Source organism: Puma concolor, chromosome D2 (assembly GCF_028749965.1).
Source record: "Puma concolor isolate L17-30 chromosome D2, mPumCon1.1.hap2, whole genome shotgun sequence".
NCBI lineage: Eukaryota > Metazoa > Chordata > Mammalia > Carnivora > Felidae > Puma > Puma concolor.
In genome coordinates, this window is record NC_141677.1 from 45,350,274 (window position 1) to 45,373,384 (window position 23,111).

The 23,111-nt window shown below is 51.6% G+C and overlaps 1 protein-coding gene across 5 annotated transcripts in view; it reads right to left on the minus strand.

The window, feature by feature from the left end:
- GRID1 (glutamate ionotropic receptor delta type subunit 1) overlaps positions 1-23,111 on the minus strand; it is a 703,600-nt gene that overhangs the window by 471,843 nt on the left and 208,646 nt on the right. For all 5 annotated transcript variants that reach the window (XM_086680178.1, XM_086680177.1, XM_086680176.1 and 2 more), the window contains one exon: positions 7,507-7,712. In XM_086680178.1, coding sequence (XP_086536304.1) covers positions 7,507-7,712 — 206 coding nt within the window. The remainder of the gene's footprint in view (positions 1-7,506; positions 7,713-23,111) is intronic.

Consider the following 23,111-nt stretch of genomic DNA (forward strand, 5'->3'; position numbering starts at 1 on the left):
CGTCAGGCTCTGGGCTGATGGCTCGGAGCCTGGAGCCTGTTTCCGATTCTGTGTCTCCCTCTCTCTCTGCCCCTCCCCCGTTCATGCTCTGTCTCTCTCTGTCCCAAAAATAAATAAACGTTGAAAAAAAAAATTTAAAAAAAAATATTAAAAACTCAAACATTAAATGCTTTCAAAACACTATCTTACTCAGGTGTCCCTGCTTAGCTACAGTATTAAGAATGTGTTTTGTCTGCCCACTAGGCAATCCAGCTTCTAGAGAATGTTTGCGTGCAGCCGAGGTCAGAGCTCCTGGGATTGATTGCACCCTTCATCCACCCATGTGCCAATCATCATCCACAGGCTCTGAAAAGGTGATTCACAAAGATGAACATGTCCCACCTCCTGACCTCACACGTTCCAAGGCCCCATGGGGAGGGGAGTACAAATGACAAGTAGTCACAGCAAGAGTGGTGGGTACTGCAGAAGCCCCCGGATGACAAAAGGCGATAGAGGTGTGCTAGGAATGTGGAAGGTCCCACAGGGAGGGAGCCCACAACGGCTTCCCCAGTACGCATGGGGGTCCACAAGGATCAAGGGCAGTGAGGACAGAGAAAGAAGGGGACAGCGGCCATGTGGAGTCTCTGTTCTCTTCCCCATCTCAGCCCCAGGCCGCCAGTTCTGGCTGCCTTGAGCATCCCTGAGCTCCAAACCTACCAGAACAAACTCAACACAGTATCTTTTCCTCATAAGCTTATTTCTAAGAATTTCGGGGGGGGGGGGGGGGGGGGAGAGGAAGCATTTCTCAGACTCATAGCACTTTTGCTGAAGTACTAAGGCTTTAAAATCCGTAAACAGTAGGATATAATTAAATGCAAATGCAGGGCCACATTTAAAAATTAATCTTCTATAATTAATTAGTAATTTAAAATATTCTGGTAAATGATACTTAAATGGCACAGAATTATCCTAGCTCTGAGTGATAAAGTCGCCTGCTGAAGCTTTACCATGTTGGAGTGAGAAATATTTGCATATATCATGTGGGACAACAGAACACTGAGATTACTTAATTTTCCTTTGCTATAAATGTATTAAAAAAACACAGTCTTTATATTCAAATTGTGGGAGCAAACTCACTTACTGCAGCAAACTCTGAGAAGCAATTGATTCAAAGCCAGGAGTTAACCCAGCCTGTGCTTCTAGTAAGGATTAAATTGGCCTCCAGCCACACTCCTTGCCTGGGAAGCCAGTCTGAGCAGAGTTGAGGAGAAATTTGGGGAGTGGCCTTTTCCACCTCTGTCCCTTCTATTCACCTGTGCCTCACAATCTGGGTGAAAGGGGACCCCCAGTCCCGAGCAATGGGGAGCTGTCCTACCAATAGGCCACTCCTCTCACTGTTTTTCTCTCCCATCCTTCTGGCTACAGAAAGAGATCACCAATATCTAACTGCAAAAGCTAACTGCCACCTGCTGTAACCATCACTTGCCATTTCTCTCCCAACATTGCAATGCCTTCCCCAGACTGCTCTGCCACCAGCAATGCCTTTACCCTGGTGTGTGTGTGTGTGTGTGTGTGTGTGTGTGTGTGTGTGTGTGTGTGCGCGCGCACATATTTATGTATAGGTGTGGGGGCTGAGTGGCTGTCTGTTAGGCTGTGCTCGTCTGAGGGTCTGCTTGTACCAGCTATGAGGCTGGTTAGCCGTATCATTGCATCAGCCTGTGTCTATGTGCGTGTGCGTGTGTGTGTTTGTGCCTGTGTCACACATGTCTAGTCTCCCACACTGGCCTGCATGGCTGCTTATCGTCAGTCCTCTCCCAACACACTCACCTCTCTGGACACTGCTCCCCCTACCCCGTGCCAAAGCTGGGCCTGGGAATGTCCCACCCACAGGGGCAGCCACTGCCATTTGCCAACCCACCCAGGCCTAAGGCAGGGTTCTTAAGCAAACTTCACCCTTCCCAATAGCAGAACTTTTAAGACCAAGGCCCTTACTGACAGGCTGGCCCAGGACTTGAAGACAAGCTGAAAAGGCAACGAAGGTACACACAAGAAAACCTAGCTTCGAGCTCTTTCTATTAGAGGTAAGAAATATAAAATATCCATGCATTTATTCCCTCAGCAGCCATTGTGGGCTAGCCTTGTGCTGCTCTTGAAAGATACAAAGGTGGACACCACCCAGCCCTGTCCATGAGGGGCTCACTTTCTTGTGGGAAGGACAGGGTGCCCAATATCTACAGGCCGCACCGAGCTGGATGGTGTGCGAGCTGCCGGGACCTGCTGGCTGCTGTCTGCCTCAGGAACTGGGCAACTCTTCTCCAAGAGTGCACAAATGTTTCAAATACTTTGTTTCTTACTCTTTCTAGAAAAAGGAAAGAGACAGGGAAGGAAGGGAGAGGAGGAAACAAGGAGGATACAATAGGAAAGAGGGAGGCCTAAGTCCATCTAGAGGCAGGGGCACACAAATGACAAAAAAGAGCTGAAAGAACAAAGTCCTGGAGTACCCCACCCCCACCTCCAGAGGAATCCTCAGTGTATGAGAGCTCTGGGGTATGCCACCTAGGCCAGCCACTGCGAATGCCCAACACGACTATGGTCATGGTGGTGTAGCCACAATATTTAACGTCCTGTAGGTTTCCAGGAGGAGACACCACCTCTGTGTCCCCAGCCAGTACTTGATATGGCTCCTGGTCCATATGAGCCTGAGTGCATAGTAGGCACCCAAGTAGGCATCCATAGTAGGCACCCAATCTGTACTAAATTGTTGGGTGTTTAGGTAGGAGGATGGATAGATGGATGGAAGGATGGATGAATGGATGGATGGATGGATGGATGGATGGATGGATGGATGGATACACGCATGCATGCATGCATGCACGCATGGCCAAACAGACGGACACATGGACAGATGAGGGACAGATGGATGGAATCACCTCCAGGAAGACGAGATGAAGCCCAGGACCAAAACTGAGTGTGCACTGGAGGTCTCCCTATCAAACCTGGCCCAAGAAGAAGGGACAATAAGACATACATACCCTTCTCAGCACTGGGGCCGTGGTTATGGAGTGCACTGTAAGCTGTTAGCCTCAAAGACTCCGAAAAGGACACCAAGAACAAACTGGTCCTGAAGTTTAGACTCCCCACCTTGGATCAGAGACCCCTTCCTGCTGATACCCCAGCCTCAGCCTCATCCACTCTCCACCCTGTGCATCCATTGCTGAAACCACATGACGCACAAGTCCCTGAAAACACTGGGGCTCTCCAGACTTCTGTCCCCCAGCATTCCCTTTGGCCATGAGGTTAATGAAGGTTCATTCCTGTAGACCCAGCCCCAGTGTCACCTACTCCAGGAAGCATCCCTGAGCGTCTGGCCACCCCCATCTCTCCCTGGCCAGATGGCATTGCTTCATCCTTGGCACTCTCACAGAACCTGGTCCACACCTCTGCTCTGACAGGTGAAGGAGTCTGTTCACACCTCTCTCCTCCCCACCAAACTGGGAGCTCCATGTGAGCAGGGACAACAGCCTCAGTGCCCAGCACAAAACTTGACATGGCACTCAGGCTCATTAAATTCTAGAGAAATGAAAGATGGAACCCACAGACAGAAGGAAGAAGGTTCCAATAGCCACAGACAGGATTCCCAGGCAAAGCCTCTGCCCTAAGCCCCTCTCAGGACTCCCACGGCCCTGGAGTGAGGAGAGGACACTCACATCCCCAAACCCCTAGCGGGTGGTTCAGGCTGACAGGCTACATGGAGACAGCGGCATAGTGGGTATCACTGCGTAATGAAGCCCCACTTAGCAGTCAGTGGTCTACAGACATATCAAGGCCCAGCTGAGGATAGAATGAGTCCAACTCACTTCCCAGTTAGGGTGATTAAAAAGTGCTGCCTACCCTTACTCAGAGATCCAATGGCAATCCCAGAGCAAAACAAGCCTTTCAGGAAGAAGGATTCTCTATGGCCTATGCCCTCAGCAGTCCCCAAGGGCACCCCACAGTGGGCTCCAGGTCTGGGACCAAGGGACCAGAGTGCTGTCACCCCTGAGCCCAGTTTCCCCAAGGGGGGCCTTTTAAAAACAACGCACTAGTGTGGTGGTTGTGTAGACTGTGATAAAAAGATCCCAGAGGAGGGAATGTGGATTCAAGACTGAGTGATGGAAGGTGAGGGGATCTTGAGGTGGGGCCTGTTATATGAGCCCACGTGCCTCCCCCCATGGCCTCGGCCTGCTTGTTCTGCTGACACCCACCCACTACCAAGGCCAGACTCCCCCACGGCTCCCAGCCAGGATGGCTTCTCATAAAGTGGGATCACAGAGATGCCGGTGGTGCATGGGCCCCCAGGCTGAGTCCCCCACATTGAATGCATGCATCCTGGACACTGGACAGAGACACAGCTCCCAACACAGCATGTGGACAGCCTGGCAAGTCCCAGGCAGCCAAGTCCACATCATACAGAATTTGTCACTAGCGATAGTGAAAGTGCCAGCCTTCCCAACAGATTCACATGTAGCAAAATGTAGAAGATTCAGGCAGAACCATGTTTCTCCCTCCTCCCATCAGCCGGGCTTTTTGAGTGGGGAAGGGAGAAATTACAGTCAGGAGAGCGACATACCCCACCACTACTGTGGCTCGCACACACCAGTCCTGACTGGGTATAATATCCACGTGTCTTCAATAGCTGTGGGGCTCTCAGGCCATTTACTGCCCCATAACAGTGTTCTGAGTTTCTTAAAATTCAGGACCTGTCAGGGGCGCCTGGGTGGCGCAGTCGGTTAAGCGTCCGACTTCAGCCAGGTCACGATCTCGCGGTCCGTGAGTTCGAGCCCCGCGTCAGGCTCTGGGCTAATGGCTCAGAGCCTGGAGCCTGTTTCCAATTCTGTGTCTCCCTCTCTCTCTGCCCCTCCCCCATTCATGCTCTGTCTCTCTCTATCCCAAAAAAATGAATAAACGTGAAAAAAAAAAATAAAAATAAAAAAAAAAATTCAGGACCTGTCCCGTCAGTGGATCAGCCTTGCGAACACCCTCTATCCTCATTATAACAAACAAGAGGTGGGCTCAGTCTGCTCAGAAAGCCCAAGCAAGGCCTCCAGGCAGTGAATGAAGGTTTTGTGCAGTGATGGCCTCCCCAGATGTCTCCCAGAGGATCTTCTGGACTAGCCAGCCATACATGTCACATTCACCTTCCTTCTCTTACTGTGTTTAGTAGATGCCCTAAAATTCTTTGAGCATAAGCACCCTAAAATCCTCTGCCAGACCTTGGACAGAGGCAGTTGAGCCATATCCCCCAGCAGGAACGGAGCATGGCCACACTGACCTACCACCGACACTATAATATTCTCTCATCCCAACAACATGGCAAATGGGGACCCTGGAGTGGGTCAAATCTGGATTTGATTCCTGCCCAATTAACTGGTGGCTACTTGTGTGACCTAAAGCCAATCATTTAACTTCCTCAGCTTCACTTGCCCCATTTGCAGACCATGACAATTAGGGAAAGCACACAAAGGGCCAGGACCATGGTGGGTACCCAGGAAATGAAACCTCCCCACCCCCACCCCAGGCACATGAGATCGAAAACCAAGACCCTGACCAGCTGGAGCTGAAGGCAACAAAGCCCAGGTGCCCTCCTTCCCCACAGTCTCCGGCCAGCACTCCCAGGGGCTTGTCACTCTTGCCCTGCATTCAGAGTAGCCCCTCCTGGGGCATCCCCAGCTCTGCAGCACCCAGCAAAGCAAAGACTTTGCAAACACAGGAGGGGGGGGGCAAGGGGGTGATCAAGAAGGCAACAGGCCAAAGCCAAGCCAAGTATTTCCAACACTGCAGAAGTTTGCATAATTATCCACTTGGAAATAATATCTTTAGGCCAGTCTTATTTGCATCTTAAATCCCTACAGGGCCTAGAAACAGAGCAAGGGCTGAATTCATCTGGAAGGGAAACAGTGAATATGATGTTTCCTAAAAAGCTATGTACCAAATGCTTTACCATCGCTCTAGTCTCCTTCATCCCTACTTTACAGATGAAGAAACTGAGGTCTCACCGGTGAGGCAAATCACCCAAGGTCACAACGATACTAAGTGGAGGAGTTGGGACTTGACCCCAAATCTGCTGAACTCCGAAGCCAATACTCTTCCCACTCCCAAGCTTAACAACAGAGCAGTGACAAGGCAGAAAGGAAGCAAGCAGAGGAGGCAAGATATGGGCAAGAAGAGACAGGAAGAAGCCCAGCAACAGAATTAGTGGACACCATCACCAGAGCAGACTCCGGCCGGGGGAATTTAGCAAGGACAAAAGCTTTCCTGTGAGCAGACACCGACACATGCGCTGCTGGGAACATTCTGAGAAAGCCTGGATGCATTAGAGCCGATCCCAGGCTGCCCATTACTGGCCTGAATCACTTCCTACAGGGAAACGTGTTCCCGAGAAAATGCCGGGCGCCGACAGGACATCACAGCCTGGCTGACCACCAGCGTGATCTGGGCACTGATTAGGCCAAGAGCGGCCTAATCTTGCAGCCAAGATTAGGTGCAGCCAACTGCACCAAATTAAGCGTTCCGAATTTTAAGTTCTCTGGCGGTGGGCTCTGTGCCGGTTCCTGATGCGTAAGGTAGCATTCTGAGTAATAATTAATTAGAGGGGAAAGCGGAATAAGCAACCAAAGTACATCAACTGGAATTAGTATAATTCTTTCTCTTCATTTTCCTTTCAATCAGAGAGAGCCAAACAGGTGACTGGGGTTGGAAAGGAAATCGCAGGGAGCATTTGGGCACCGGGCGACCCCTCTGGTCCACCCCTCCTCCCAGGCACACCACATCCCCAGCACAGCCCCCACCCCCAGAAACCAACCCAGGCCAGAGAAGCACCTGCCGCGTCCAGCTCGTCACCTTTCTGCCATCAGACCGCCAGGGCTGGCACCATCAGCCAACTCAGAGAGTATTTCTCGTTGCCTATTCTCAAGACACCAAATTCTTTGTTAAGCTGCTGGGCCCTGTCTTCATTAGAAGGCCCTAACCCCTGATAGAGGTGTTTAAAAAAAATGCACTGATTAGCCCAGGCACCAAAAATACAAGCACGCACACCAAGTATCATTTGAGATTATGCAACCAACACCTCCTCCAGGTGCTAACAAATACCAAGGCAGAGCTGCCCACCTCTGCAGAAAGCTGGAAATTTATTTTATCCCTAGAGGCTTACACCTGTCAACAAAGAGAGGAAAATTAAAACACCACCACCACAAACAAACCACAGCCTGGGTTTGGCCTCAGGTATCCCTGGCAGAGACTTGTAAACAGGCTTCCCGCCAGCTGCCCCCAGCCTCTCAGTGTCCATGAAGGCCTTGGGTCACCTGCTGGGGATCAGTCGGGAGCCAGGTTGTGCTCGGGGTCTCTTTCTGGAATGTGCTGTGGGCCCAGCACCCAGGAGTCCCCACATCCAGTTTGCTCCTGCACGAGTAGGCTGTGCCTGGCAGCCACCTGGGCCACCCCACAGCACCCCGGGGAGAGGCTCCTGCGGCCCCAGGCCCCACCACCTACCTCATTGATGAAGGAGTGGGCCCCCTGCGGGCTGAGCAGAAGGATGGCTCGGCGTAGTGTGTCCCGATAGCGGTTCAGCTCCTCTGTCTTCATCGTGGTGAAGAGACTGGTGAACACGTGGCTAATGTTCTTGTCCACCTTTTGCAAAGAGACGTCAAGGCCCAGCCGCGAGGCCTGATCCAGAAAGCTTTGGAGCCCACGGATATCTAAGCAGTGGAGAAGGGGGAGGAAAGAATGAGCTTTAAGCAGGAAGGGTCTAACCCCAATGCTCCGCGCCAGGTACAGGCCGCTGCCACAAGCCACGGCTCACGTCTGCCACAGTGACCACTGAACAGAGATGGAAAACACCCACACATCTGTTTGGCCCCAGGGTGAGTGTCTCCCACCGTGAGGAGCATGCCCCACCATCCAAAAGGTCCTGTGGCCAGAAAACCCTTTGTGATGACCTCCCTTTCTCTCCCTATTGCTTCCACCCAATGGGAGCGAAAGTTCTAGCAGTTCTGTCCTCCACACCTGAGGTGCCCCCTCCACAGGATGCTCTGGGCCTGCCCATGTCACACAAGGTGCTCTCTCCCGGAGCCTGGGATGCCCATGGGCCACCATGGGCACACCCTGCCCCATCCACCCCCCCAGAATCAAATTCACAGTAAACAGTATTAATTCAACCAGAGCGCCTTTCCCAACCCATTACTCTCCCAGACTTTCCCTTCATGCCCATTCCACAAACTTCTTGAGCTTGCCAGGCACCATGCAAGCTGCTATAGTGAACCCTCAGCTGCCCACCTTTCCAGGATGACAGACTCCCAGTAAGTCTAGTCCCAGCGAGACGTAACAAGAGTGGTTATGGAAAACCAGACACAGTGTCAGGGAGGAGACCAGGGCGCCATGGAAGTCATGACTGGGGTGCTGGAGGGAAATGTGCAGGGGGCCCCAATTTCCCACCATGGGGGAAGCCCTGGAATAGGCTCTAGGAACTTGCCATGGACTCTGACACTTAGAATTTTGGATAGTTCCTTAAACACATGGGCAAATCTTCCAACCACCTTGTGCCTCAATTTGTTCATCTATAAACTGGGGATGTAAATTTCTGACTTCCATTTTCACAGGACTATGAGGAACCACAATTCTTCAGGGTCCCAGTTGTTTGTGTCTCAGGGGCCGGCACCTAGGAGGCACAGAGAACCAACCTCCTAATGGTTCGCGGGGAGGGCACAGCAGTGCCCCAATAAGAGCCCTGAGAGCCTTTCTAGGGATGGCAAATGCGGGACTAATATTCAATCCTGTGGCACCTGTATTCAAGTCCAACCATGACCTCAGCCAGCTTTGCCCAACGGCAACCAGGCCCCTGAAGCACAGACACTTACCCAGAGCTGCTTGCCTGCAATACACGGGGGTCCCAGTGCTGCTCTGCCCACTGAGTCACACAGGAAAATGGCACCAGGCAGCAGGTCAGGCTCTCTTCATCAAGGCCTTGCCCCCTCCCCCAAAGCTATGAAGTATGAAAAGGTAACAGAGATCCTGCCACAGCGCCAGAGGCTCCCGACACACAGGCCCCTGGCTATCGACACCCCTCAGATTCCCAGGGAGGCCACGCAGTCCTCACAGCCTGCTTGGGTCCTTAGAGACCTGGAGTCCCAAAGCCTCTTGAAAGAGAAGCTAAAAGAGGTTTTTAAGAAGTCCTCTTAACCGAACAGAGGGAATGACAGGGCAGAGGTGCAGAGATGGCTCAGGGTGTGGAGGTGCAACAGGTGGAGGGGACCCCCAGCTAAAAAACTCAGTCAACCCCAGCCACCCCCTCTCCTGAGCACATCACAACTCACACCTGCCAATAATAAGCTTGAACACCCGGCCCAAGCAGAAACCCAGGTCTAGCAGCCACTCCCATGCTAGGCAGGCAACGGCCTTCTATCTGTACCCAGGATGGTCTCCCCCTGGATCTGGGCTGTTCAATAGAGCAACCACTAGCTACATGGGGCTGTTTAAATTTAAACTTAGATTCATTAAAATTAAATAACATTATACCTCAGTTCCTCGGTCACACTAGCCACATTTTAGGTACTTACCCACCACATCTGGCTGGTGGCTACCATAGCGGGCACCACAGATAGCCATCATCTATGATGGATCACTGCAGAAGTTCTATTGCATGGCACTGTCTGAGAAACTATCTCGTAACCAGCATGGTGTAAACGATGTTCCCAAATATGGGAGATTTAGACCCCTGGTAATGGCCTCCCTCTTCCTGTGCCTCGTGCCCTGTCACTCTGAAGACCCTTCGAGCCTCTACTCTGGGACACACGACCTGCTCTGACCTATAAGACAGCTGTGACTTGGTGTAAGCAGAGGTCTGAATAAGCGTTTGTGCATTCTGCTTCCGCTCTTGGAGCCTGCCACCACCATGAGAACACCCGGGGCTGGCCTGCTGAAGGGATGCGGACACACGTGGAGACTCAGGTGGGCCCCCAGGCAGCCACCCTCAGTCACAAGTCAACCGCATCCAGCTACTCGAGCGAGCCTAGAGCAGAACTGTCCAGTTGATCTACAGACGCACAACAAATAATAAATGACTTGTTCTAAGCCACTAAATCTTGGGATAGTGTGTTTCTCAGCAATGCATACTGACAGAGCGAGTTGATCAGACATCTTTATCTCGTATAGCATATGAGAACTTCAATGAAAGAACAGGGCTTATGTCTTAAAAGTAACTCCAACACAGCTTTCCCATGGCACTGCCCACGTGGAGCTGAGCGTGAGCCAGATCAGGCAAGGTCACAGCCTCTGTGGCCCCATCCCTTCACCTGGACACCAAAAGCCTCACTGCCCCCATGGCTTAATCTGACCCAGATGTGAGCACAGCTGACAAGACACTGAGGGCTGACTGGGACAGGCATGAAGGTGGCACCCTCAGACCCATATCTACCAGTTCCCACTCCTCTTCTGCACCTTGCAAGGCCATCACAAGTCTTTAAACTGGCAGAGGGGCACCTGGGTGGCTCAGTCAGTTGGGCATCCAACTTTGTTTGGCTCAGGACATGATCTCACAATTCATGGGTTCAAGCCTCGCATAGGGCTGTGTGCTAACAGCTCAGAGCCTGGAGCCTGCTTCAGATTCTGTGTCCCCCTCTCTCGCTCTGCCCCTTCCCTATTCTCTCTCTCTCTCTTTCTCTCTCTCTCTCAAAAACTGAATAAACATTTAAAAAAAAATTTTAAGTGGCAGAGACTAACCATGTCTGCAGAGGCATGCTTTCTGCACCTGTACATGAGCACATGCACAATGAGGGCTCCAGCATGGCTCTGTGTCCATGTCCTTGTGTCCATGAGTCCAATAGGGCTCTAGGGACCTCATACGTCATGCCAGCATGGCTAGTCCTCCCAAACTGGGCGCGAAGTCCCCTGAGGTCCCTTCCCTGAGGTCCCCCTGCCTAAAACCATCTCAACCTATAGGACTGTTCCACTTTCTTAGGGAACAGGAGGTGCCACTGTGCGCAGGCAACTGTCTTGGGACCCCTAAGTAGACACAAGGATATGCACACATGGAAAACACAAGTCGTCAGAGCTCCTGCACACCTTCACCTGCTCTGCTTCTGCCTACTGTTCCAGGCAGCCCCGGCTGGGACTGAGCCATCACAGAGAATTTAAGTTCCCTGTCAGCAGCTGGCTCCTCACCCCTGGAACAAGCGATGAGGGCTGAAGGCACACTCCCCAGGGACCACAGCCCCTGGCTATAACCGCCTGCTCCCACTTGGCTGAAAAGGTCAGCTCTCAGCCTCTGAAGCTCTTATTCAACTGCACATGGCGAGGGCTGGGAGCAGAGAAACATGTGAGAGCTTATGCTAACTTTGCAGCCCTCCTGACATTCCCCAGGAACAGGGCCAAGGGCCAAGGAAGCCCACTTCTCCAACACAAGTCCTTTCCTCCCTACAACAGAACGGGTTTGCAATGCCCCCTACCCCCATCCCCTCAAGAAATCCAGCTCTCCACTGCTGCTCCCCAGGAAGGGAAATTCTCCAAGAAGGTAGACTAGGGACAGAGCTGGGGCTACTCCCATGGGCAGCAGAGTGTGCACCCCAGAAGCCCCTTGGCCCCCCTGGGGTTCTGGACCTTGGCCCAGTGCCTCCCCTGCAAGGTCCCTGTGCATAATGGCCAGCCCAGGCACCACTCCTAGTGCACCTCCTCCAACCAGACCCACCCCCACTGGGCAGGGAGCTGATGGGATATCCCCAGCCCCAGCCCCAGCTCAGAAAGGGCAGGAAGAGGCAAATGGCCCACAGTTGTCCAAGGCCACAAGGAGAGGCATAAACCACGAAAGAGGGCATCGGCCACCCATGGGGATGGGGAGAGGCTCCCAGGAGAGGCATCCAGCTCCCCAGAGAAAAGAAACAGTATAGGGAGTATAGGCAAGTGCACTCCTATGAGGAATGTGATACGACGGTGCCCCACCACAGGCCTCAGCTTCCTTGGCCCGCCCTACAGGCTCTCAAGTTTTTCTAGTATCTGAAACTGAACAAGCCATCCAGTGGAAATTTATTCATCCCTTATTTTCTCCTATATTAACTAAGAGCTTTCTCCATGTTGGTCCCTCTCCTAGGTGCCGAGAAACAAGAATGAATGAGCCCACGGTGTTCCTGCTGTCAAAGAACTTACATTTCAGGGGCTGGAGAACAGACCGGAACAAATAAACACCATGCTAAATAGATAATTTCCAACAGTGGTAAGAGCTCTGAAGAAAATAGATGTTGGGCTGGAGGAAACTGCAGGAGGTGGGGGTGGGAAAAGCCTCTGCAAGGAACATCAGTGAAAGGAGACAGCTCTGGAAATCTCTCAGAGAAGAACGCTGCAGACAGAAGAAACAGCATATGGAAAGTTCCAGAATGAGGCATCTGTGACACTACAGGAAGAGGGCCTTGCTCACTTCATGATGGGGGCCAGGAATAGGGAGGACCAAGAAACCCGAATCGTGGAGCTGCAAGGGAAGGAAGCTGGGGTCCATGGGCACCGGGGAGCACCTCCCACAAGTGGAGGAGGGAGAGACACAGGTCCCAAGCGCCCGAGTCCTGGACCTCCTCCCTCAACAGACCAGCTTCCTAACTGAAGGCCCATGTGCCCTCTGGCACTTCCCCACCACTCACCTCTCTGTCCAGTGCCACCCACACCATCCTGCTCTAAAGTTCATGCCCATGTCATCAGCAAACAGGGATCCTCCTCTCTCTTCATATTCCACAGTGCCCAGCCTGGAGCACCGGTCTGTGAAGGCCTCTCCTCCCTGGGCTCCCCAACACCGTGTGCTCCTTCTGCTCCCACTGTCCCCCAGTCCCATCCCCCAACACACACTCCTGTCCCCATTCCCAGATACTCCTCGGCTTCCCTCTGGCATCACCCACTGGTCAGTCTAGGTGGGAGAACACCAACACCAGACACACGATCCATCCCCACAACCCCTTTCCAGTTTCGGGTACCATCAATACCTCCCCTGGGACTTCTGCCACAGCCTCCTAAGAGGTTCCCCCAACCCTGGGGTCTTCCCCTCCAATACCTTATGCCAGGATGGCTTCTAAGTTCACATCTGCTCACAAAAGAGCCCTCCTCTAAAACTTTCCATGAATAACACAAGTTTATTTTATTTTTTTTTTTTTAATTTTTTTTTTTCAACGTTTTTTTTATTTTTATTTTTGAGACAGAGAGAGACAGAGCATGAACGGGGGAGGGGCAGAGAGAGAGGGAGACACAGAATCGGAAACAGGCTCCAGGCTCCGAGCCATCAGCCCAGAGCCTGACGCGGGGCTCGAACTCACGGACCGCGAGATCGTGACCTGGCTGAAGTCGGACGCCCAACCGACTGCGCCACCCAGGCGCCCCCACAAGTTTATTTTAAAGTTGCCAGGAAATTAACATCCTCAAAAGCATCAATCAATTACAAACAAACAAAAAGCCTTCTAGAGACTCTATTATTGTACATAAAGAAACCCCATACACCTTAGCCTGTGCATAAAAAACTCTGTGGCCCTAACAGCTTTGTCTGTGTTGCTTTTGTATCACCAACACCTACTTCCAACACCACCACCAGAAACCATGCACCTAAACTCCAGGAGAAGAAGCTCTTTGCCCTTCCCTGGACATTCCCCATAAACACACACACACACACACACACACACACACACACACACACTCATACCCCCACTCATGAGTGCATACGCTCTGCTACCAATTGGGGTGCTCCCAATTGCACATTGACATAGCCCCACCCCTCCGTCAAAACCTAGTGAAAGTCATACTCCCCTCAGAGTTTCAAAACTCACGGACATGGGAAGCAGAAACTAGGGCTTTCCCATTTCTCTCTCCCATCCCCGGGCTCAGTGCCTAGCACAGGCTCAGGGACAGTGTAAGTTTGTGGAATCAAACTGACCCAGAGCAAGAACCAGCCTGAAGCCCCGCATGCCTTCCGCAACCACGCAATGTCATGTACTTGGTAGAAGCCCAGCCATTGGCAAGGAATTGAAATTGGGCAAAAGTTTTTTTTTTTTTTCAAAATCTAAGGTTGTAGCTGTGATAATCCCACCACTCCTTCTGGAAAAAAAAAATCAGATAATCACGGGTACTTTAAATATTTTCATTCTGGAAAGTAATTGAAACAAAAGAACACATTTCAAATTGCTTCTCCTACTATTTTCAGCTTCGAGAAAGGTCCAAGCATTGAGAGTACTTATGAAGAATATTTTACCATCTGTGATATACAGATATATGTATAAAGGCCACCACCTCACACCCTGGAGAAGTTCAGTTACAACTGCTTAGGGATTATTGGCAAATTTTCCAGAAGCTGAGACACAACTTTGATTGTATGGACATTTTTTTTAAACTTTTTTCTTGGGACGTCTGGGTGGCTCAGTCAGTTAAGCATCAGACTTCAGCTCAGGTCATGATTCCACAGTTCGTGTGTTCAAGCCCTGCATCGGGCTCTGTGCTGACAGCTCAGAGCCTGGAGCCTGCTTCAGATTCTGTGTCTCCATCTCTCTTCCCCTGCCTGCTCATGTTCTGTCTCTCTCTCTCTCTCTCAAAAATAAATAAACATTAAAAGAAAAAAAAAACTTCTTTCTTATCTGGCCCCCAAATATAGGTTTCACAATTTTTCCCAGATGTAGTTTATCTTAATCCAAGCTCACTCCAAAGACCCCTGCCCGGGCTCCTCTCCTCCTTCATTGCCCTCCCCTCTCCCCGCCACCAACCCAAAATGCCAGCATCTTTGTCACAGGCACAGAAGAGCTAGAGAAATGGGTGTGGATGGAATCTGGGTCTGCAAGTGAGGAAGCATCCACCATTTCCAAAAGAAAGGATCACAAAGGCCTACCCGCTGTGGCTCCAATCAAAGTAATAACCTTCCCTTTGCTCAGAATCCATTGTGTGCCTCACCTCAGTTTCCCACCTATGCGTTTCCTGCTTTACTTCTGCCTTCCTTCTTTCCTTGCTTCCTTGCGTCCTCCCTTCTTTCCTTCTTTCCTTCCTCCCTCCCCCTTCCCACCCTACCTCCCTCTCTGCATCCTTCCTTCCATCCCATCTTTCTTCCTTCCTCAAAAACTTCCTGAGCACTGTCCTGGGCCAGGCCACAGGCTGGGCACCAGAGCAGCAGCATTTTAAGACTTTGAAGTCCCGTCCTCAAGGAGCACTCAGTCCTGCAGGTAAGACTGAGCCTGAAGCAGAGTGGCTCCCCTCCCCCTTGTATTGAGCATCTCCTATGCGCCAGAATGTGTTCCGTTTGCAGCCTGCATTTCATGGATGAATTAATTCATTGCAGTCAATCTATGTAGGTGTGATTTAAAAAAAAAAAAAATCTCTATGGGAGTCAGGCGGGCACAAAGCAGGCTCTCAAGAGTTCAGCAAAGGGAGGAAGAGATGTGGCACATCCAGCCAGTTTCGGTAAAACAGGAAGACTGTCAGGTGGTGTCCCACAGTCCTCACGCCATAGTGCCACTGCTCTGTCTTCTTGCCGAGGGTCTCGTCTGGGAGGGAGAACCATCTGTCCTGGTCACAGTCTCAGCTGCCCAGACAACAGCCACAGCCGCCCTGGCACTGGGAGTCCTCCAAGGTGACATCTCATCCCCAACCCCCCAAAACGCATTAACCATGACTTTATTTTCTATATTCTGATGCTGTGACATCCGGGGTCTTGCTGACCCGAGAGGGACCACCCCTCACAGGATTAGCCAATCTCTAGAAGTAGGAAACTGCCTACTCCAGAGCACCCCTTTCATGTGCAAACCAGCCCCTCCACAGCCCACACACAACCACCTTGGGGTGCTCTCACACTTGGGGTGCTCTAATCACCCCAGAACCAGGTGATTGGGGACACCCCTGTGCTCCCGGGCCTCCTGAAATTATTCAAACTAGGTCATCTTAAACCCACTTACTCTACCTCACCCTTCCTTTCCCACAGAGGTCACATTAAGGGCTCTTGCCCACAGTTCCCCATCTCCCTCTGCCTCCTGACCAGCCCATGTGCTTCCCCTGGTGGCCCCCCATGGCGTGGCATGCCCCCTCCTCCTGGGAACCGTAACAAACTATCTTTGCAATGGCTGTCATGCTATGTGTTGGTCTCACCATACCTGAATGATAACAAAATACCCTCCCCCCTGGAGACCTGGGATAGAGCTTGGGGAGAGGCATAGAAGCAGCCCCATCGGCCCCCCAGTGGGGGACACAGAATAAGCACAGGTGTGGGTTCAAATCCCACCATGCACTAGCCAGATGAGCTTGGGCAACCACCCGTCTGAGCCCATCTCTTCATCTGTAAAACAGAGCAAAGCCCACCCTCCTCACAGAAGCACTACGGTCCTTCCGAGAGGGGCAGACATTACTGCTGGCACAGTGCAAAATAGATGTTCAGTGGCCGTCAGCTGCCTTCCAATCTCCTCATCAGCACCAGGAACGCTCCAAAAAGGGTTCCCAAAGGAACAAATCATCTCTCTTGTTCTAGAGGCTCATCAAGAAGGGAGGTGCCATCCTGACAATCGGATGGCACAATGGAAGACAGAAAGTGTCACTTCTCCATTCTGCGATAATGGAAATTCCAAAGCTGTAAAGTGGCTGAAGGAAACGGTCTGTCATTGGAAACTCTCTAAGAGATCGAATATCTGCCTATAATAGGGGCCCATAATATCCACAAGACTTCCACTCAAACAGGTTTCAGAGCCAGCCAGGAAGCCATACGAGAGGAGATTCCACAAAGGGGAAGAAGTGTTCTGGATAAATCCTCATGAGGGCATTCACAGGGCGTGTGCACACACATGGTATTTCAGACACAGGGATCCATGAGTGAGCCCTACCCACCGCCCCTGCCTGGGCCCTGGGAATGGAAGGAATCACCTGATGAGAATATGCTCATTTCTCGCCATTTCTCTGTTCCTTTCCATTTGAAAAACAAATATAAGGGAAAAACATTTTAAATAATCAGGCTGGAAGATCGAGATTAAAAACAATTTAAAATAAACATCTACTCTGGCACTTTGGAAAAAACATACCACGCTGCATTAAGTGCTTTGAATTAAGTAAATTACACCAAGTAACTAATTTGCATAATGATCAAAATTTGCATTTTACACATGTTATGATGAAAATGGGTTTATAAAATAATTCTTCACCAACTTCTGCTCCAAGTTGGGTTCCAGTATTTGGATAAAACTCCGTGGTGCTGATCTGCTACTGTCTTTCATGTTTCAACTCTCTGGCTACTTCAATATTTTTTTTTTCAATCTGCCAGGTCCCTTATCCCCACTGTAATAAATAGTGCCTTTGATTTGCAATTCTCTTCCATCAACCGAGTGAGATCATATTCGTAAAGAATCTGTAATATGCTAATCATTCTTAGAATTTTCACAAATAAAGTTTGATGTTCCTGACACCTTTTACTTACAAGGTATTTGGTATTGATTTTAGCACTTCTACTCCAAGATTTTTAGAACTGGTTTGCAAACCCCTGCAGCTTTTCAGGATAAGGTATCAGGATGGTATTTCTCAACAGGCTTCTTTCCAGGGCCAACAGGCACGTTGGTCCTGAGCACAAGGTCCTCAGGAGACTGGCTGCCAGCCCCATCAGGCCACTGCACACCTTCAGGTCCTTAGGACCTACGAGACTGGCCCAGAGCTAGACTCCCTCTCCCAGAGGTATTGGATGCTTAGATGCTTCACGTCGTTTCTCCTCCACACCCTGTGCAGCAGGCATAACCATCCCATTTCACAGATGAGAAAACAGAAGCCAGGGAAGTTGGGACCCTCCAGCAACACCACATGTCCAGCAAGAGGAACAACCCATGTTCATGCTTTGAGAAAGTTCTAGGTATTTTCCTGGACTTTTCTCTAAGTTAAGTAGGATCCCAAAGCAAATCCAGAAAAGTAGCTTCCAAGTATTTACCCAGAAGAGCCCCATTTGAATTTCTAAGGGGCCCCAAATCCAAGGACGTTTCTTTTTGTTAATGCCACAGACAGACGGCCTCCCCCCATGGCATGGCAGAATGGACGCCACACACAATAAGGATGATGAAATACGTAATGGCACTTGCTGATTACGGTCTGACTTTGTGCAGGGCACGACGTTAAGCATTTTGCATATATTGTCTCTTTTGATCCCCAAGACCCCCTGATGTCTGGTCAAAGTCATCCAGCCAGTTAGGGTTCAAATCCAGATCTCTTCCCCCACATTCACCAAGCAGTCAAAGACACCTGGAAAGGGATGAGAAGGAGGCAGGTCAATGCCCCCAACCTCATGCAGATGCTGAGCTAGGTGCCTGACACATAGTTCGTCTGAGCCTGGAGCACCCCAGGGAATTACCAGATTATGCCCATTTCACAGATAAATCCCAGGCTCAGAACATAACTGAGATTCAACTCCAGACTCACCCACCGCCAGAGGCTCTGCTCTCTGTGCCTCACCAAGGCATGGGACTAAACTGGTAGAGGCCAGAGCCTCCCCCTGACCCCGGCCCAGGCTTACAGAATATCTCCACATAAAGCTCCAGGGAGACCACACAGCATGTGGTCAAGTGCCAGAGTCTAGCTTTTATGAAGGGCAAGAAATGAAAATGTGATGGCATGCCGTACCAGCTGTTAATTTGCAATCAGTATTAATAACTGACATTACACAGTGAACTGCAGCATCTTCATTAATTCTGTAAATTATCACTCTGAGGAAAAGCCCACACTCCTGGAAACAGCAGCCTCAACCGGTCTGACTTGGGAGCAACCCTGGGCTGGGTTCCGCATCTGCAGACCTGCTCAGGGGATGCCCAGGGACGCCGCCTGCTGACCCTACTCATGACCAGCCCCAGGACCAGCAGCAGCCTCCCACCGCCCAGTGAAAGGGCTGTAGGGCTGGCCTCACAAGCACCTCACTCACTCAGGCTTTCTCCAAGCTCGAATCTAGTGTCCACACCTTGCCATGCCAATTGTGGGGACTAGAGAAATGGAACAGACAAGCAGCCCAATGGAAATAGAGGAGCGATGCTCAAAGACGTGCTAGGACCCATGGGAGGCACCCAGGAAGGAGCCTCTTTGCCCAGACAGCGTCTGCGGGAGCTAAGGCCTCCAGAAAACCTTCAGAGAGCTCAGCACAGAGGCTGGGGGCTGTAGGGTGGGGCAGTCTTTTCTGTGTCACCAAGAGAGGGAAGATTACTCCAGGCCAAGAGGACAACAGAGGCAAAGACCTCACAGAGGTCTCCACCTAGGAGACCTGCAGATGACTCTGTTTGGCCCCGACAGTCATGTGGCCTGCTGTATCCCCAAGGAGGATGGCCAGGGTGGCACTCTTGGGACTGGCCAGAAAGCAGCAGGACAGTAGGAGGAGCAGGGTGGCCTATAGGCTAGCTGAGGCCAAGGCCCGTGGCCCCAGCTATGCCAACTCCACCCCTCCTGTCCACTCCACACCAAGTCTCTGAGGCAGAAAAAGGACCAAGGGAGAGCAAAGTCCGTGCTCTGGAGTCAGTCTAGAGCCCCAGTGTGTACCTGAGTGCCCTTCATGGCCAAAGCCACATGGCCTGAGCAGCTGCTGGCCCCCTCACGTGGGGGCCTTTTCAAAACAGGGCTGTGGCTCCCACACGGGAGAAGGATTTGGGCTTTGGGGTCTGACACCAAGAGATGGACTCAGCCATGTTGCCATCTCTTGCCTTGACTGGTCTCCTCTGCTCTCTGAGCCTCAGTTGCCAGCTCCATAAAATGGGCAGAGTGATGCCTCTGACGCGGTACTATTGTAAGGAGCAAAGCAGATGACACACACAAAGCACCTGAGACAAAGTCCAAGTGTGGGAAGGGCTGCACACGATGAGCTCACCTTCCCAGGGACACTGCCACCTACACTGCCACCCCACCCTTCCTGCTCCCCACCGGTCCTGGCATAGGAAGCCTCTGTCTTCACGGCTCTCTGTTGACCTCATGACAAATGTTCTCTTACTTATGTATTTAATTTACATAATGACTCTCTGATATTTACTCAGATTTCATTTGTTTCATTTGGAACTTGCCTTTGAAGAAGCAGTGCCAACCAGAGCCAGGAGTGAATTGCAGCAAGGGGCCCGGGGATGCTATCATCCCTCCCCAGGAGCCTCCAAATGCCACCTCGGCAGAAGTACCCAGCTCTGCCCAAGCATGGGCACCATGCAGAGCCTCACACTCCCTATGCCAGAAGGATGCCGGGTTGGGGTGGATCGCTGCCCCCAAAGCAAGCGGGAGAGACACATAAACACCTGTCCCAGAAACAAGTCTATGCCAGCCCCAGAGGGAAGTGTGGACAGTGCCAGGCAGAAGGAGGGCAGGAGTCCTTTGCTCAGGGAGCTCCGGGAAAGGGGCCGAGCTGGGCATCAGGCTGTGCTGGAGTCAGGGGGCAGCAGGTATACAGATGGCACTGCCAGGGCCCTCTTTGGTGTAGAGAGAGTGGGGTCCTGGGGTGTCATGCAAATGAGGCCAGACTCCAGGGCAGGGTAGGCCACAAAGGGTAGTGGGAACACACCATGGGGTGGAAGAAAAGGTTTGAGTTTGAAAACTTCATTTGGCAGTTCTGTAAGAGGAGGTATGACCTGGAGGGCAAAGGCCCAAAGGTTACAGAAAGCCAAGGCCACAGTGCAGGCAGGACCCAGTGGAGCCCAAACCTGGATGGGAGCACTAGAATGGAGAACAGGGCCTTTGGCTGCAGAGAAGGAAGGCAAGAAGGAATAAGGGATGACAGATGAGGGTTATGCCTACAGGGCCGATGGATGGGGAACAAAGGACAGAAAGGAGGGAGGCGGGAGGAGGGGGCAGGAGGCTCAGCCCTGGCAAAAGAGCCACACACAGCCCAGGCCCCTGCTGGGCCTCCCCTCCTTCACCCTGCACCACACACACACACACACACACACACACACACACACACGTGCACACTCACAAGCAGAGACACTCATGTTCACACTCACACCTTCACATATACCCTTGCTCACACACATAGGCTCACTTGCACACTCATGCACTCACACACACATTCACTCACACAGTGGTGTGCTGGAACCAGCTCGTGCCACCTCATGAGAGCCTGTTGTTAAATTCTCAATTTTGTGAGCCAGGTATTAAACACTGCCCCTGTCGATTACATTATATAAATTTATAACTGAACAAATGATATTACGAAACAAACTGATAAATACGCCAAGCTCACCACTTCCTAATTCTCTGCTGCATTTTACTCTTATCTAAGTTATCAATGTCCATTGTGCCTGAAATACCACGTAATGGCACGGCACGTCTTCCCAACTCAACACCCGGTGACATCATGGTGCTCCAACTCAGCCACTGTGGGAGTATTTACACCCCAGGAACCAGCAAAAACTGTAAATCAGGGTTTCCTGTTTTCTCGGAGAGCTGCTTGTTAAGCATCTACCAGCACAGCACTGCTCCCCAAGCTCACACACTGTCACTGCCCACTCACTGGCACGTGTGCTCACATACCTGCACCCTCACTCACCCATCCACACATACACTCATGCCCACACCAACACATACTCCCATGGCAGCACTCAGCACACATATACACACGCATGCACGCACACATTCACACACACAACGCACCCCCCCCCTTACACACACACCAGCATTTCATCTCCCCTAATGTCATGCGGAAGGTCGGAAACCACACCCACACCCCCGCAAGACCAGAGGCTGCTCTGGGGATGAAGGATCAGAGCGGCACATCCTGCTGGCCCCGGTCTCCCCCAGTCTCCCCCAGCTCCTGGGGGAGCTGACTCCCCCAGAAGGTGTCCATGCTCCACCCAACTCCCCTCCTCGGGCTGCCTAGCAAGCAGAGGCTCAGCGTCCCACTCTGGTGCCTCACTTTGGCAATTGCAAATAAGTCGATGGTATAATCGGTGGCCAGTGGAGGCTGGGAGCCCTGCAAGGAGGGATGACATGGCTGGATACCCCACCCAGGCAGCCAGGCCATTCTGGGAACAAGCCCACACAACTCCACTTTCAAAACATGCCTGCTAAATCCCAAAATTAAACCCACATCTATATTAATTAAGAGCCAGGATCCGCAGGCCTGATAGGACTGCCGGTCCATCCATCACCAGCTCATTAACTCCCACCAGAGCCTCTCAGGCCAGATTACAAATGGGACTCAGTGTGGGGGCCAGGGGAAGCAGGGTATTATCCTGAAATATAATTTGAACTTTCCTTCTAAAATACCAACCTCAGGCTGGTCCATCACACATCCACACCCGCTGGGGCCACAAGCAAGGGCTGGACTGTGGGGCCGTCCATCACCAGCTGCCAGAAGGCTCTGGAAATGCCACGGCAGCTCGAGAGCTCCAAAGAGGATGGGGACGACTAGACTAATAGTATGATCAATGCCAGTGGGACAGGCCACAGAGACAGGAACACGACTGCCAGGGTCAACGCCAACTCTGCTCCTCTTCCCAAGGGTAAATATCTCCCCACTGGGAGTGCTGGATGGAGAGGAGGGGAGCAAAGTCCCAGTTAAGAAGCACCTTCCGCGTGCATCCCCATGTGCTCTCCTCACAGCCAGCCTGTGAAGGCTCTATTCTTTACAGATGAGAAATCTGGAGCCCAGAGAGCTTCCATCACTTGAGTAATAGAGGCTGATCCAGGCAGATCTGACTCCACCCTACTCTGCTGCCTCCAGGAGAGCAAACACAATAGAACGTGGATCCCCAGGGACCACAGTCCCATTCTCCAGGAAGACCTGTGGCTCCCATCTGACTGTGAACTGGCCTCAGTACCCAAGGGGGTCCATCCCAGCAGCAGGAGGTGTCTCTGGCCAGTGGCCCAGGATTCTGAGTGTCTCATCCACCACTGCATATGCTGAGCACCACACACAGTGCTGGCATATAAGAGCAGCCCAATAAAGCCACATGGGGAAAATGTGTGAATTAACTAATGAAAGGCAATTCTCTGTCCAGAGGTGGAAGCTAGACCCAAGAAGATCCCCCTGGATTGCAGCAGAAGCCATGCAGGGGCTGGGTTGTGAAGCCGATACAGAAGGACTGGCAGGGTTGCCATTGTAGGCTGTCTATGGCATCATCTCCAGGAGCAGCAACCACAGAGGATGTCCTGACATCTCCCCATCACATCGACCACCC